General features: G+C 44.5%; 1 protein-coding gene across 10 annotated transcripts in view; it reads right to left on the reverse strand.

Annotated features, from left to right (window-relative positions):
* Window positions 1-14378, reverse strand: part of LOC112214294 (DENN domain-containing protein 5B-like) — a 72268-nt gene extending 57890 nt beyond the window's left edge. For 3 of the 10 annotated variants that reach the window (XM_042298022.1, XM_042298020.1, XM_042298021.1), the window contains exon 1: window positions 13985-14377. In XM_042298022.1, coding sequence (XP_042153956.1) covers window positions 13985-14093 — 109 coding nt within the window. In that variant the 5' untranslated portion in view covers window positions 14094-14377. Of the gene's footprint in view, window positions 1-13984 lie in introns of all 10 variants that reach the window. The other 7 variants (XM_042298024.1, XM_024372943.2, XM_042298026.1 and 4 more) reach the window with 5 other exon arrangements.
* Between the last annotated feature and the right edge of the window lie 583 nt (window positions 14379-14961).

Raw genomic sequence — 14961 nt, forward strand, 5'->3', positions numbered from 1 at the left:
TGGATTATAGTCATAGTAGTTAATTCCACATTTCTGCGCTGAACTTGACTGAGTATATTTGCTTAAATGAAACTACAATTCCCTTCAGCTCAGCATCCCACTCTCTCATGAATGATTTGATTTCTCCCTAGAGAAATGACGCGGTGGGCCCAGAAAAACCTGAATTCAAGTAATTGAACAGACGTCGGTCAAATGGTTGTTTAATCCCCCCCCCCCCTGATCCATTGAGGGTCGAGGGTTGACTTGATCCATGTTACACAAGCACTACAATGAATACTATCAAAGGATAACAGACAGCACCACGCCTAACCTTAACGTATGGGAATAATCTATGTTCACTCTGAATAGTTCAGTACAGCCCTTTGTTATGGTCTACTGTAACATTCATCTTCATGTAACCTACAGCATATAACACATAAAAACAAGGCCATCACAAAGATGAACTGAAACACACATAAAATATACTCATTCACGTCACTGATGGAGTGCTAAGGTTTTGAAGGTCTACACCAGAAGGTAAGGGTGGTAAGGAGGAAGGTATATAGCGGGTGAAACTAAGCTTGGAATGTGTTGAGTGCAGGGAACACGGTCGCATGTAGCAGTACTGATAAGGGGAGAAACCGTTGAAGGATCGTATCACTTATCTCCCTGCCTAGCAAGAATGATGCAATGTTTAGAGATAAGGAGGAGACTCCATCCGAAGTGGGGTACGAATACCACCACGGGGGAAGCCAGGTCTGTGTCTGACTTACAGCTGTGTCGACCCTTTGGGAAGAATTCAACTTGGTTGAGCTTCTCTAGTGTCCGTGAGTTATTTACTCTGATAATTAAGAACCTAACACTACAGAGAACATGGACAGACTGCCGCTAGGTAGTCAAGTCTGACGTTTACGGTCTTGATCAGCACAGATGCAACCAGGGTACCTAACGCATAGTGCCTTTTGTAACAAGCTCGGTCAGTGCGGCCAACAGACGGACACAAATTAAGCAAAGAAGAGCAGAGTTAGGTACAACAAAAGATCTTATTTCCCTGAGTGAGGAAATGAGGCTTTCAGAGAACAGAGATTTACGCTTTGTGTTTCATCCAGGACAACACACAATGACATTGGCGTTTGCCCTGATAAATGTTTAACAGCTGGAGGGAGATTACGCCCATCCACATATAAAGTAGCTACTACTGTTCATTCATAATCTCGACACTCCAATCCATTCTCATTTTAACAGCGGAGTATTACAGACTCCAGCCAATTCCCTCTCAGTGGAGAGCAGGTGGTTCGGAGAACCAAGAGCAGCGAGATATTTCAACTGAACTGAACGCAGAATGACTCAACTGAGAAGGTCTCCGTCAGATTTTGTCCAGTACATTTGTCAGATAGGAAAATACCGAATCATTCTAAAGTCTCGCAATTCATGGATTTAGGTCTATTACAAGATTAAACAGATTTCTAAGAAGCAGGAGAAAAGAAACTGACCACATCCAACCCCTCCCTCCTACTTTCCTCTTCTCAATGGAAGCGCTCTCATTAGAAACTCCAGTCCAACTCCTCAACACCAAACGAATCTATACTGTCACGGTTTGTGGACCTTTTTTCTTTTGCTGAGTGTGTGTTACAGAAAAGAGTATTAGCAGCATAGAATCACAGTCCTCCAGCAGTGTGAATGTCTACATACCAAATGGCACTATTTCCAATAAAGTGCACTACTGTTGACCAAAGTCATATGGGCCCTGGTCAAAAGTGGTACAATATATAGGGAATAGGGTGCCATTTGAGACAAGACCAATGTGAGTAAAAATAGAACCCAGTGACTGAGGTTAATCTGTGCTGCCAGACACTGCTACTGACTGACGGTTCACTACAGGATATATAAAACCAAGACTGGGGCTTGCACGAAGACAGAAATCAAAAAGCTATTCCTCAATGTTATTTTTCATGACAAGCCTAGATGCTCTTTTAATCTCATGCTCTGCCCTTGCCCTCTTTTGTACTCCCCATCTCTCTCTCCCCCATCTCTCTTCCCTCCCCATCTCTCTCCCTCCCCTCTGAGATATTCAGTTTATGTTAACAGTGGTGCCGTCCTAATCTGACACACTGAACAGAACATCCGTCTGAGCCTTTTCACTAAACACCAAGAGTCCTACTATTTATCCTCATCACCAGACAATACAAACACCAATAAAAGAGACCATCTGATTGAATTTCATTCATTGTAGACACTCACAAATTTGGAATGCTCAGTGCTTGCCACTTCATTGTATAGGTAGCCTACACAAGGACAATCCACCACATCACTACTGTCAGCAGATCATTAATTATATTTCCATGGAGCAGACAGCAGAGGTTTAATGTATGTTTTACATAGAAACAGAATGGCTAGAACAGACAGGGTTCTTTGTTAGCGCTAGTCCTGCATTGCCAGCCCATTGTCCCTCTCTGCGCCATCCTTTTCCATAATCGCCGCTCTGTATGAATCATCAGCATGTGACGGGGAAGAGACAGTCCTAGCCAATGATTACCCAGTCCTTATGACAGTCGTGACACCGCCCCCCGGAGATACTTATTACATGTCTTTATCATGGGGGCGTATCTGTAGGCCACTGAGGAGCCCTTAGAGAGAGCAGCAGAGGCTGTCAACATGAGACTTGTAGGGACAGCCTGGGGACCGTGTGTGTGCACGCGCGTGTCAATGTCCTGTGCAAGACACAGAGAGAGAGCGAGACAGAGAGAGGGAAAGAGAAACAGAGAGAGATCAATGTGTCCTATCTGATTGCGATCACATATTGTTTACCCAGCGGGTTCATCACAGGGCACAGGTCGCTGGATGAGTTGGAGCTCGGTCAAAGAACAAAGTCAACATGACCGGCCAGCTAAGCATCACCAGACAGACATAAACACACCCACACTCTGTCGAAGGCACACATCATGTTGAAAGATCGAATCCCAGCAGCCACAACAGAGAAAGCCTTCCAAGTAATCCCTAGCAGACCATACTGTCAACCAATTAGATTCATATTCTGGGGGTTGTCATGGCGAATAGATGTTCTGGAATGTTCCAAGGGCCTGCTTGTTTGTTGGAGGTTGTCGTTTTCCTACTGGACTTCTGGACTGGACAGCCAATGTGACTCGGCTTTAGTCTCCAACAAGACGTTGAATCAACTTTACTGTCGGCTACACTGGAGCTCTTCAAATATATTCACAAATTCTCTCAAATGTATCTAAACATCCATCACCTATCTAAGTACATTTAAAACCAATATTAAAATAGAGGTTCATACGTTGACATTTGACGGATTCTAATAAAATGTAACGTTTTTCGAGTTAAACTGTAGTTGAGTGAATGATTACTGTGAATATGAATGGAGTTCAGGCCATGAAACTGTGTGTATACTAATTTAGAAAGGCTGACCTAATCAGATAAGAGGAAATTGCCTAGGATCAAATAGCAGGGTCAGGCCCAGAACAGAAGATTGGACGAGGTGTGATTCTGACATCTGGCTAAACAAAGAGAGAAGCATGGACATTCCACAGGCTAAAGGAGGGAAACTCATTGGGGTCATAAAGTCTATAGTTGGGGAGGTGACACCTACACGAGGGGGGGTTGACCAAAAGGAGGGAAGAGTATAAGATGCTTTGCGAACTTTCTAAATGTATGCACTCAGCTGACTGTATCCTTGGTATTAAACACTTGAAACGTCTCTTGAGCTTTTGGTCTCAATTCCTTATTGCAAAGAGGTTGCAATAGCATCCCTTTTAACACGACATAAAAATGCTTGTTGGACAGATTCACAGATGAGAAAAGGGCTCTAAAACCACATCTGCCACACTAAGCCCACAGATATTGCATGTCTGTGAACATAACACACTCTAGCAATCTCTATAAAAACATGCTTCTCTTCTCATTCATCAACTTGTCTGGCTGGCACACAGAAATTATGTAAGAAATACATTTCAGCTCTTAAATCTTCTGATTTGCACAACATGAATAATCCCTGACTGTCCAGTTGCATGGCCTTACACTTGCGATGGCCCTGTCGCAAGGCACCACCAGCACCCCTGTAGCCTACCACTACCCTGGGCTGTAATCTATCATGGGAGACGGCCCTGGATGGCTGCCGTGGTAATGGCTATCGAGTGTTGGTTACGTAAGGAGATTTACAGCCGGCGCCCCTGATATAACAGCGCAACGTTATTATGAGAAGGAGGCCGGGTGCTGTTCTGCTGACGGTGTGACCCGTGTTGCTAGGGACGCTGGGCGGTGTAGTATTATTATCATCCTGTGATTGATGGAAATGAACCAGCGTGCATTAAATCACACACAGCTCTTCATCTGACAGGGACTTTCCCACTCGCTTTCATCCAGAAGCATCTTTCTTCTTCTGCATTTCTATCCCTCTCTTGCCCTTCATAAATTCTCTCCACCTCTTCTCTGTTCTTCCTCATTTGATTCTCCCAAGAGATGACTTTCTCTTGCCTGTCTCCCTGAGTCCCCACCTCCCTTCACCGTCTGTAACCCTCTCATTCTTTCTCCCTATGGCATATCTATTTACCCTACGGTACTCCCGATCACAGCCAGTTGTGATAGAGCCCGGGATTGAACCAAGGTCTGTAGTGACGCCTCTGGCACTACGCTGCGCCATTCGGGAGCCTAAATGTACCGGGTAGGCTTTGCCTGGCTACCCAGACTCCTTTCTCCGTTCAAATGCTATGCCACGCTCACTGACGTTTGTTTTTGGTTATTACCATAGTCTGGATATTACCATACTCCAACACTTCACCGAATACGAACACATTCGGGCCATCCGATTGGTCCCAGAAACCAATGGGTTGGGCCAGAGCCAGAACACACGGGGTGAAGCGGCATTTTCGAAGTACAAAATTGGATTTGATACTTTGATTGGTTATAGACGATCCAATCGTTGACCAATTTGTTTTCACCACAAACCACATCACCCAAACAACTTTAAATACGCCAGATTCAGACTAAAGTCTGTCGCGAGCGACAGAACAGATGAAGGATTTGGCATGAGGAGTCAGGCTAGGATAGGCTACCACTGATTGTCATATATTGTGGCTTAACTGACGTGGACTTGTATGTAACATACAACCAGGATTCTCATAGTTGAGCAGAGTGTACAGACTGACTCATTGTAGAAAACCACAGGAAGTCTTCAAGTGCTCTTGAGATTGACAATATAACAATGGCACTCTACAGTGTATGTTCAAGTCCAGCTTCAATCCCTTCCAAAGGGGACATATTCCTAGAACAATCACAGCCATAGTGGCTTTTAAGAGCATCCATGTCTTGTCCAACAAGAGAAGAGTGTCACACAACACTCCAGTCATTTGAATGTCAGATGAGGATTATTGAGGCATAGTTATTCCACTAGCCTCTTCTCCTCAAAGTGTAAAGCTACAATATTTGGTTACGGTGATTGACAGCACATTCCTGTGGCTCTCACTTCTATTATGGCAGATCATTTGTTCCTAGTCAATAGGCTTCTCTGCCAGTACTGTTTGGACACAGATAGCGGCATAATAATAACTGATGGAAACAGAGAGCGTGAAATGTCAGATAGTGACATTTCCATATGCTGACCGCCTCACGAACATACAGTACCAGTCATTCAAGGATTTTTCTTTATTTTTTTACTATTTTCTACATTGTAGAACCAAAAGCAGTGTTAAACAAAACAGAATATATTTTATATTTCTTCAAATAGCCACCATTTGCCTTGATGACAGCTTTGCACACACACTCTTGGCACTCTCAACCAGCTTTAAAAAATATTTAACCTTTATTTAACTAGGCAAGTCAGTTAAGAACAAATTCTTATTTATAATGACAGCCTTGGAACAGTGGGTTAACTGCCTTGTTAAGGGGCAGAACAACAGATTTTTACCTTGTCGGCTCAGGGATTTGATCTAGCAACCTTTCAGTTACTGGTCCAGCGCTCTAACCAGTAGGCTACCTGCTGCCCCAGGTAGCCGAGGAATGATTTTCCAACAGTCTTGAAGGAGTTCCCACATATACTGAGCACTCAACCCAAACCATTGTCGTGGAAATCCTAACACAGGAACACTCAAAGTCAATCTTAAATGAATCATTGTCTATTTGTCAGCGCGCTGGAGAGGTTCCAACCAACACAATGCACCATAGTACAAGCTGCACAATGCACCATAGTACACACATCTGTCAGAAAACTCTTCGAGGCAGTTCCAACAGTTGTCTTTGCATTATTTAGCATAATTAATTCATCATTACCGTTTTGTTTCATTCATGTGACCGACCAATACTGTTTCATAACAGACAAACATAACATAACAGACCAACAGATGTGACAGACCAACACCTCACGAGGCTTCTTTCTCTCTAAGCTGAGACCTTGAAACGGAGATATCTTTCGTTCGTTCTCAAAACACGGTTGTTCGCTCTCAAAACAATGTCTGGGCGTACTGCCAAATTGCAGCTGCTGATAGGTGTGATTTGAACAGTCAACCACTTGCATGAACACAGACATCGGTTTACAGAACATGAAGAGAACACAAAAATGAGTTAAGAATATTATTAGTTATAAGAATAGCACAAACATTAAAATGTCCCTTACACCATCTCAATTGGGTTGCGGTTGGGGGAATGTGGAGGCCAGGTCATCTGATGCACCTCTCCATCACTCTCCTTGGTCAAATAGCCCTTACACAGCCTGGAGGTGTGTTTTGGGTCATTGTCCTGTTGAAAAACAGATTATTGTCCCACTAAGCGCAAACCAGATGGGATGGCGTATCGCTGCAAAATGCTGTGGTGGCCATTCTGGTTAAGTGTGCCTTGAATTCTAAATAAATCACAGACAGTGTCACCAGCAAAGCACCATCACATCTACTCCTCCATGCTTCACGGTGGGAACCACACAAGCGGAGATCATCCATTCACCTACTCTGCGTCTCCCAAAGATGCGGCCGTTGGAACCAAAAATCTCAAATTTGGACTCCAGACCAAAAGACAGATTTCCAAAGGTTTAATATCCATTGCTTATGTTTCTCTGCCCAATCAAGTCTCTTCTTATTATTGGTGTCCTTTAGTAATGGTTTCTCTTCAGCAATTTGACCATGAAGGCCTGATTCACCCAGTCTCCTCTGAACAGTTGACATTGAGATCTGTTACTTGAACTCTGTGAAGCATTTATTTGGGCTGCAATTTCTGAGGCTGGTAACTCGAATGAACTTATCCTCTGCAGCAGAGGTAACACTGGGTCTTCCTTTCCGGTGACGGTCCTCAAGAGAGCCAGTTTCATCATAGCGCTTGATGGTTTGTGCGACTGCACTTGAATAAACTTTCAAAGTTCTTGAAATTTTCCAGATTGACTGACCGTCATGTCTTAAAGTAATGATGGCTGTCCTTTCTCTTGGCTTATTTAAGCTGTTCTTGCCATAATAAGGACTTGGTCTTTTACCAAATAGGGCTATTTTCTGTATACCACCCCTACCTTGGCAAAACACAACTGATCGGCTCCAACACATTAAGGAAAGATATTCCTCAAAGTAACTTTTAACAAGGCACACCTGTTAATTGAAATGCGTTCCAGGTGACTACCTCATGAATCTGGTTGAGATAACGCCAAGAGTGTGCAAAGCTATCATCAAGGCGAAGGGTATGTTGATTTGTTTTAACACTTTTTTTTGGTTACTACATGATTCCATATCTGTCATTTGATAGTTTTGATGACTTTACTATTACTCTACAATGTAGAAAATATAAAAAAGAAAGAAAAATGAGTAAGTGTGTCCAAGCTTTTGACTGGTCCTGTATGTTGTTTAACCTCCAGAGATGTAGAAACGTAGTTTTTACCACAGGATGAAGACAGGCCCGCTCATACAAAGAGCTGCGTTATATAGAACACCACAAACCTCAGAGGTATTAAACAGTAAACATGATCCGTAACAGGCAAAAGGTGGCACTTCAAAAATAACCGAGGACAAAACACACATTACCTTCCGATCACCATTCATGTCTTTACCTAGTACTTATTGTGGACAGAGTCATTTTAGTGTAGAAGAAAAAGACAAAGTGGAAGAAAACGCGACAGAGAAGCAGCAACACAGTCAGTGTCACTCCAGAACAATCAATCTACAAAAGCTGTAAGAGAATCTGCTAGAAGCTTATAGCCACAGAAATGTGATTTCATCAATAGCCTACTAACACTGAACACCACTATCTAAACAAGGCTCCTAGGCCACCAGTATAAATAACGTTAAGCCTCTGGCTGGCCTTACCAAAACAACAACTCCCTGTCCCAGTTAGGCTGGGTTTCTGTACAGAACTCTGTGACATCGGCTGATGTAAAAAGGGCTTTATAAATACATTTTATTGATTGATTGAAGACATTTTGGTTGAATTCATTCAGTTGTGCAACTGACTCGGTATCCTTTGCCTTTCATTTCTTCGTCCCTCACCCACTACACCCCATTCTCCCATGTCTGCTGTTGCTGAGCCCAGGGAGAGAGGGAGCATATGGGAGACCGGGTCAAGGGTCAAATGGGGAGTGGTGTGAAATGGGGTGCACAGTCCTCAGTGATCAACTGCTCGTTTTGTGACTGGTCGTGGGGTATTTGTGTGATTGGAGGGGGGTTTGGTGCTACGGTGGCAACAGGCTCCCAGCAACAGCAGCCCCACCTATCGCCCACTCCTCCCTGAGGTTGGGTATCCATCAAGATCAGGTGGGTCGGTTACACCTTTTAACCTCTGACCTTTAACTTAAAACACTTGACAGGTCGACAGTGATCGATGTCGGTAACGATGGTGACAGTGTCCCTGACATGGATCTAATGAGCTCCTTGCCAGACTATGCTGTAAGGACAGAGTAGCCCGCGTTATACCAAACAAACAGTTTTTTTCTCCATTGAATTCCAGTCCGCGTCTGGACTTCAGCGTCTGGACATTGTCACTGCTTTTTGGCATAAATGTTTTTAGTGTTGAAGCATGGAGCACTGCTCAGTGTAGCCTGGAGGAGCTGTCTGAAGGGATTAAACTAACAGGCTTAACACAGCCTACCGATAGACAGCTCTACCTACTGCCTAGCTCACCGGCCTGGCTACAGATCACACTACTACACACAGGAGACGATGGCCTAGAGAGATGGAGGAAATCGCTACACAGTGGAGAGAGAGAGACAGAGAGAGACAGAGAGAGGGGGGGGGGAGTAGGAGGGGAGAGAGAGAGAGAGAGCGAGATAGATATATAGAGAAAGAAAGAGAGAAAGAAAAACTCATACGAGAGAGAGAGAGTGGGAAGAAGAAATAATTCAATGTGTGACCATTAAAAGCTATGGAGGACATTTAGCTTCCCCTCCTCTTTGTCTAGAGAAACCCCCTTGGTCACATGACCAGAGAACAGAAGGTGTTAGCCACAATGTTGACCTATTAATATGAATTAGCATAAGTGTTAGCCTATGGGTTTATGTTATCAGATTCCTACGTGGATATTAGCATATGTCAACAAGGGCATGCGTCAGCGCTGGCCTGTGTCATCATTAGCATATGTCAGTGTTGTATTAGCATTATCCAAGGGCTGCATTGTGCTGACTTCCAGACTGTCCCCTGGAGGACAGATGGCCAAGGACAGCAGTAAAGCCCATCAAATCCTATTGTGAGGCTCCTTCACTGGGCTTCCTGACACTCCCTGTCCCACCTCAGCCCAGTTTAGCTAGTCCCTACAGGCCTACATTCCGTTATCAACGTGTAGGTCATTACACCAGAAACACGAGTACACTTGTACACCCCTGCTCTCCAGGGACACATATAGAGTTGTAGAGACAGACACTAGTAAATATGTGCATGTATTAGGCGACACAGTTTATGAATGGGGTTGAATTACTTAAGATTTCACTTAGACAACCTTTTTTTCCTTCTTTTTTAAAACCTTTATTTAACTTGGCAAGTCAGTTAAGAACAATGACGGCCTTCCGGGGAACAATAGGTTAACTGCCTTGTTCAGGGGCAGGAACGACAAATTTTTACCTTGTCAGCTCAGAGATTCGATCCAGCAACCTTTCGGTTACTGGCCCAACGCTCTTACCACTAGGCTACCTACCATCATCTTAATCTGTCAGTGTCAAATATGGCATACATGATCCTATAGGCAATAACAGGATAATACGCAGTGAATAGAAGTGGGAAGACACGTGTCCATGTGCAATTGAGTGTGACTGGGAGAAAGATTAGTGTGGGAGAGTTAGGATGACAGACAGGTGTGAGGAGTCTGAGGTATGAAAGAGGGAGACGGAGAGGAAGGATGAATGGACAGGGATAAAAGATAGGGGAGAAAGAGGAGGTCTGGGACCCTGGAGCCGATGGAGAGACTCTCCCCTTTCCTCACCCCTTCCAAAGAGACCGGATCGACTACAAATGAACATTCTCACCTGACGGAGTACATAGCATCATTGCAGGATTGCTTACTGTAAGCCGAACCTACACGTCTGTTGTTAATCTGTTGTTTACTGGTACAGGCTGTATCTTAAGTGTGTTTGTGATGTTTGTCGGTAAGACTACTTCATTTCATATTTATGGATGCTTTCCTGGATGTCTTTCCTATCAGTGGGGGGTTAGAGTGAGGTGTGCGAGGTGAGGAAGGGGTGAGGAGAGGGGAGGCTCACAAGGAATGAGCACAGACCTAATAGCTTTTCCTCTACAGCTGGTGCCAACCCCTCCTCCCAGAATAGCACACACCCCTTCTCACTTTTCAGCGCCCCCCCCCGGACCACAATGCACCTGGTCCTAGAATACAGGGAACGAACAACACATTGGTGGCGGGCCTCTGTTAGAGTGGAACTATTTCTGTCGCTCTAGTCACCAGCCAGGATATATATAAACAGCTTCAAGACTCTGACAAGTCAGTGAGTGAGACTTCTATTATAGTGCCTCCATTAAAGCGATACTTTGGGATTTTGGCAATGGAGCCTTTTATCTACCTCCCAAGAATCAGATGCACTTGTAACATGCTAGCTGTTCCCATAGACTTCCAGTCATTGTGCTATCGCTAGTTATCATTGGATCGCAAAAGTACCTCTTAACTTCCTTCATACTGGACACAGAGACACAACAATGGTATCCATGAGTTAATCTGACTATGGGATAGTAGATAAAGGGCTTCATAGCCAAAATCCCAAACTATCTCTTTAATTGGAGTGACACCCACTTCAACTCTCCTTCACTTTGGAAATGTTTCATCTCTGAAGGACAAGCATGGAGGTCAAAGCCAACGAAAAGTGTGGTACTACCATGCTCACTGAATGTAAAAATACTACACACACCTAGGGAAATAGATGGCATCCACTGGGAAAGTTACACCCCCCCACACACACACACACACACACACACACAGCAGCCACGCATGCATTCAAATCCAGAGGAAGTCTGGCCCGGGTGCCTAGAACAATGGGCCTGGGGAAACTGGCCTACTGCCACACAAAGGGACTGGGAGGGGGATGGAAGGAGGGGAATCATAGCCACATTCATAGCCCAATATAAGAAAGGCCGAGCCTGAGCCCAATGTGGATCAGACCGAAACCAGCCCAGACCTAACCGGCCACTGTAAAACAGGATACAAGTCAGGCGTGGGCTGCTATAGCGACAGATAAGAAAGAAGAAGCCCATAGCGAGTGGCGACATGTTGATGTCAATGATATCCATCACGGCCATCTGAGGAGTGCCGTGGGGGAGGAAGGAGAGTGATGGGCGACCGAGCAGCCTGATCTGAATAGCATATTAATGTCAGTGTGGGATGTTCAGTTGTTCACTGGGGCAGATGACAAAGCCCTGGGGAGAGATTGGGATGCTGAGGAGGGCGAAAGAGGCGAGGGAGAGGGGGGAGAAGATAACGGTCTACAAATGGCTCCTGTAATGGATTCTACTAGACCTTTTCCCGCCGTGTCTGTGGATAAACAGCGCTACGTTAACGGACCACCACAACAGCACACGATCAACTACTAGAAGATCAACGGAGAAAATGTTGTAGCAGACTACCATACTCCTCAAACACACAACCTAATCACAGAGACGCGTAGACACACTGTACCATAATGCCCAAGTACAGGTATAGTACTTCCTGAGAGACTTCGCTGAGTAGTTGTAGTATGTGGGATTAAGAACAGTAAAGTTTTGACAGATGGTGGCATCTCAACTAATGTCTGGAGACAGATTTGGCAAATCCCCTAAAGAAACTAAAACTCGGTCCCACAATGCTTTGTTAATCACCACACCAGAGATACAGCCTCTGAATGATCTAAATCCACAGCAACACTGGCATCATCACTCTGTCCACTCTTCTACCGTATCACTCCGACACGCCATCTCTTTCTCTCACCCAGTCCTTTCCTAACAGCTGATGGCTCAACTCCTCCGACTGTTAACTTGTGCCCCAGTTTCACACAGACACACAGGCAGATGCTCAGAGGGTTGGGGTGATCAGTGTGAGGGCAGCAGACAGGGAGGCAAACTCAACGACGCGCCACAGCCTGAGAGCAACACACACACTGGCAACAAATGGTTCCGATGCAGACCTAACCACAAGCAGATAAAGAGAAACATGAACTTAATCACAGAGACAACACACACACACACACATTTATAGAGACGAGACAGGAACATCCCACAGTGTCATAAACTAATCCTCACAGAATCAAACGATTAGCCACAAAATAACACCCCGACAGCACTCTTTGACTGTCCTAACATCCTGCCCCCATAGAGAGACTAAATGTGTCTGCTTAAACACGCAACTAAAGGAATCCTGAATCCTCCCATTCTAGAGTCTTGTGCTTGGAAAGTACTAGAAGAGCTGTTTCCCGAAGGACAAATGATTCAAATCAGAAGCAATCACAGCTCACTCACTTCAGGTAAGGCTGTTCCATGAACACACACACAGACCGTCAAGTATGCATATGCAACAACAGTATGACGCGACCATACGGGAACACTATCTACTCATCCAACAGAGCCACATGTGCAAAGCTCTCAATGTCAAAGAAAGCTCCCTTTCCTATAGAAGTATTATGTCACAGAGGAAAGGTTTATATTCAACAGGAGAATAAGAGTCTGAATCTGCCCGGGTAATTCAATATGAACAGGCTGCAAACAAATTAAAAACATGCTGCAACACCAGAGCACTGCAATTTGGCAGTGTTCCAGTTGGCCCCTGAACGCAGCCCAGTGGGGGCTGGCTGAGGATCGATGGAGGGTCTCTACTTTGTGCTTAGGGGGCTGTGCACTTTGTTCAGTCACTGATGCAAAACTGAAGGGGGCGACCCTGAAATCAATACTGGACCTGCATGGTTAACAGGGAGTACTGAGAGCTTGCAACCGCACTGAACAAACACACAGCCTCACTAAACAGAGAAAGGACCTGAGTCCAAAGCTGATTGAACCTTGAACATGTGCAGATGTAGAATTTCAGCTCTTCTTGACTGAGGACGGGTTAATGGGGGGTGTTAACTATTTGATTATTCAAATAACAATGATTATCCTTAGTAGCAGCCTTTGTAAACAAAAACATCATAAAAGCCTCCGATGTTCTGCACTGAAACACCAGCCTCATAAGAAGTGTTGGCATTTTATCGTCGAAATAATGGCATTATAGCTATTGCTTTCTCACTCTCTCTTTAGTCCACACAATCAGCAAGGACAGGTCTGACAAACAAGTGAAGAAATGTCCCCAATACCTTTAACCCAGCTTACCAGAGACTACAATGTAAACAAGGTGAAGTCAGGCTGCAACTGTAGCCGTTGTCCTAATGTTGTTGTTTTTAAACACAGCACATCATTTATGACCTTCAGAGACTGTAAACTTTGTTCCAAATAAATGATATGCACAGATAATGTCACTAAGATTCATGTGTATTAGTTTACATTGAAATAGTCCGTTTAAAGAAAAAAAGTTGTTTTTGTATAGTTACCTCACAGGGAAAAGGTTAATTTAAATAAGTAGGTAATCTTACCGGCTAATTCGTCCGGTTCCAGCCCAGTTTCGGTGTCTATTCCGCATATCACAAAGTAGTGAGCGAAGCGGCAGGGCGCCGCTCCAGACGTCGCGTTGGTCCCACTCATCTTGGAACACAGATCAGCGTCCTCCCGTTCCTAGTACTCCAACCGAGACATCTACATAGCGATAATTAATCTGGTTTTAAAACGATCCTTAAGTCTTTGTAAATGGCAGAATAATAGTTCTCCGACGCAAGAATAAATTAGTTTACTCTTCGTCAAATATATATTTAAATTGATTGAAATATCGAAGAGAACACTTGCTGGTTCTCGGTCGCACAGACAATACTGATCGAACCGAATGGGATGAGCTCGGAGTGTGTGAGTGCTTGCTTCCATGCCTCGCGAGGGTGGCGGCTCGACGCGTGGCAGGGCGGGACATTCAAATCAAATCTGATGCAAACATTAGGTGGATAATGTGCACTGTATGTTGTCTACACGTTAATCAATATTCTGCAAGCTATGTTTAATTTTCTCAGAATTGATTAAGGTTAATTCAATTATTTATAACGGACATTATCTCATGAGATGGGCCTAACATACAGTATTAAGCCTGTTATTTCCCCTATATTCCTATCCCATGCATCAAACACAATGGACTTCCACAGGTTAATGACTGGCGAGGTGAGGTTAATGACCATGAGAGTTTTAGCACTGTGCTGGGAAGGGCCTTTTCCTCCACAGCCCAGTGCCTCTCCTCTGACACCTGTGCAGCTGAGATCAAAACACACACAGCTCATTTACAGCCAGTCAGAGGACAGTGTGATATTTTGACCCCTTGCTGAGAACCTGTCTTCCTGTCACAGAGTCTGAGAAATGAAAGGGGAGAACAGGGAGGAGAATAGAAGAGAAAGGCTACCATTACATTGGCTGATTACTGGCTGGATTTGAACCCTACGATCCCCCAGGCAAGGTGCACCACGTACAGAATCCT

This window comes from Oncorhynchus tshawytscha, linkage group LG15, assembly GCF_018296145.1.
Source record: "Oncorhynchus tshawytscha isolate Ot180627B linkage group LG15, Otsh_v2.0, whole genome shotgun sequence".
Taxonomy (NCBI): domain Eukaryota; kingdom Metazoa; phylum Chordata; class Actinopteri; order Salmoniformes; family Salmonidae; genus Oncorhynchus; species Oncorhynchus tshawytscha.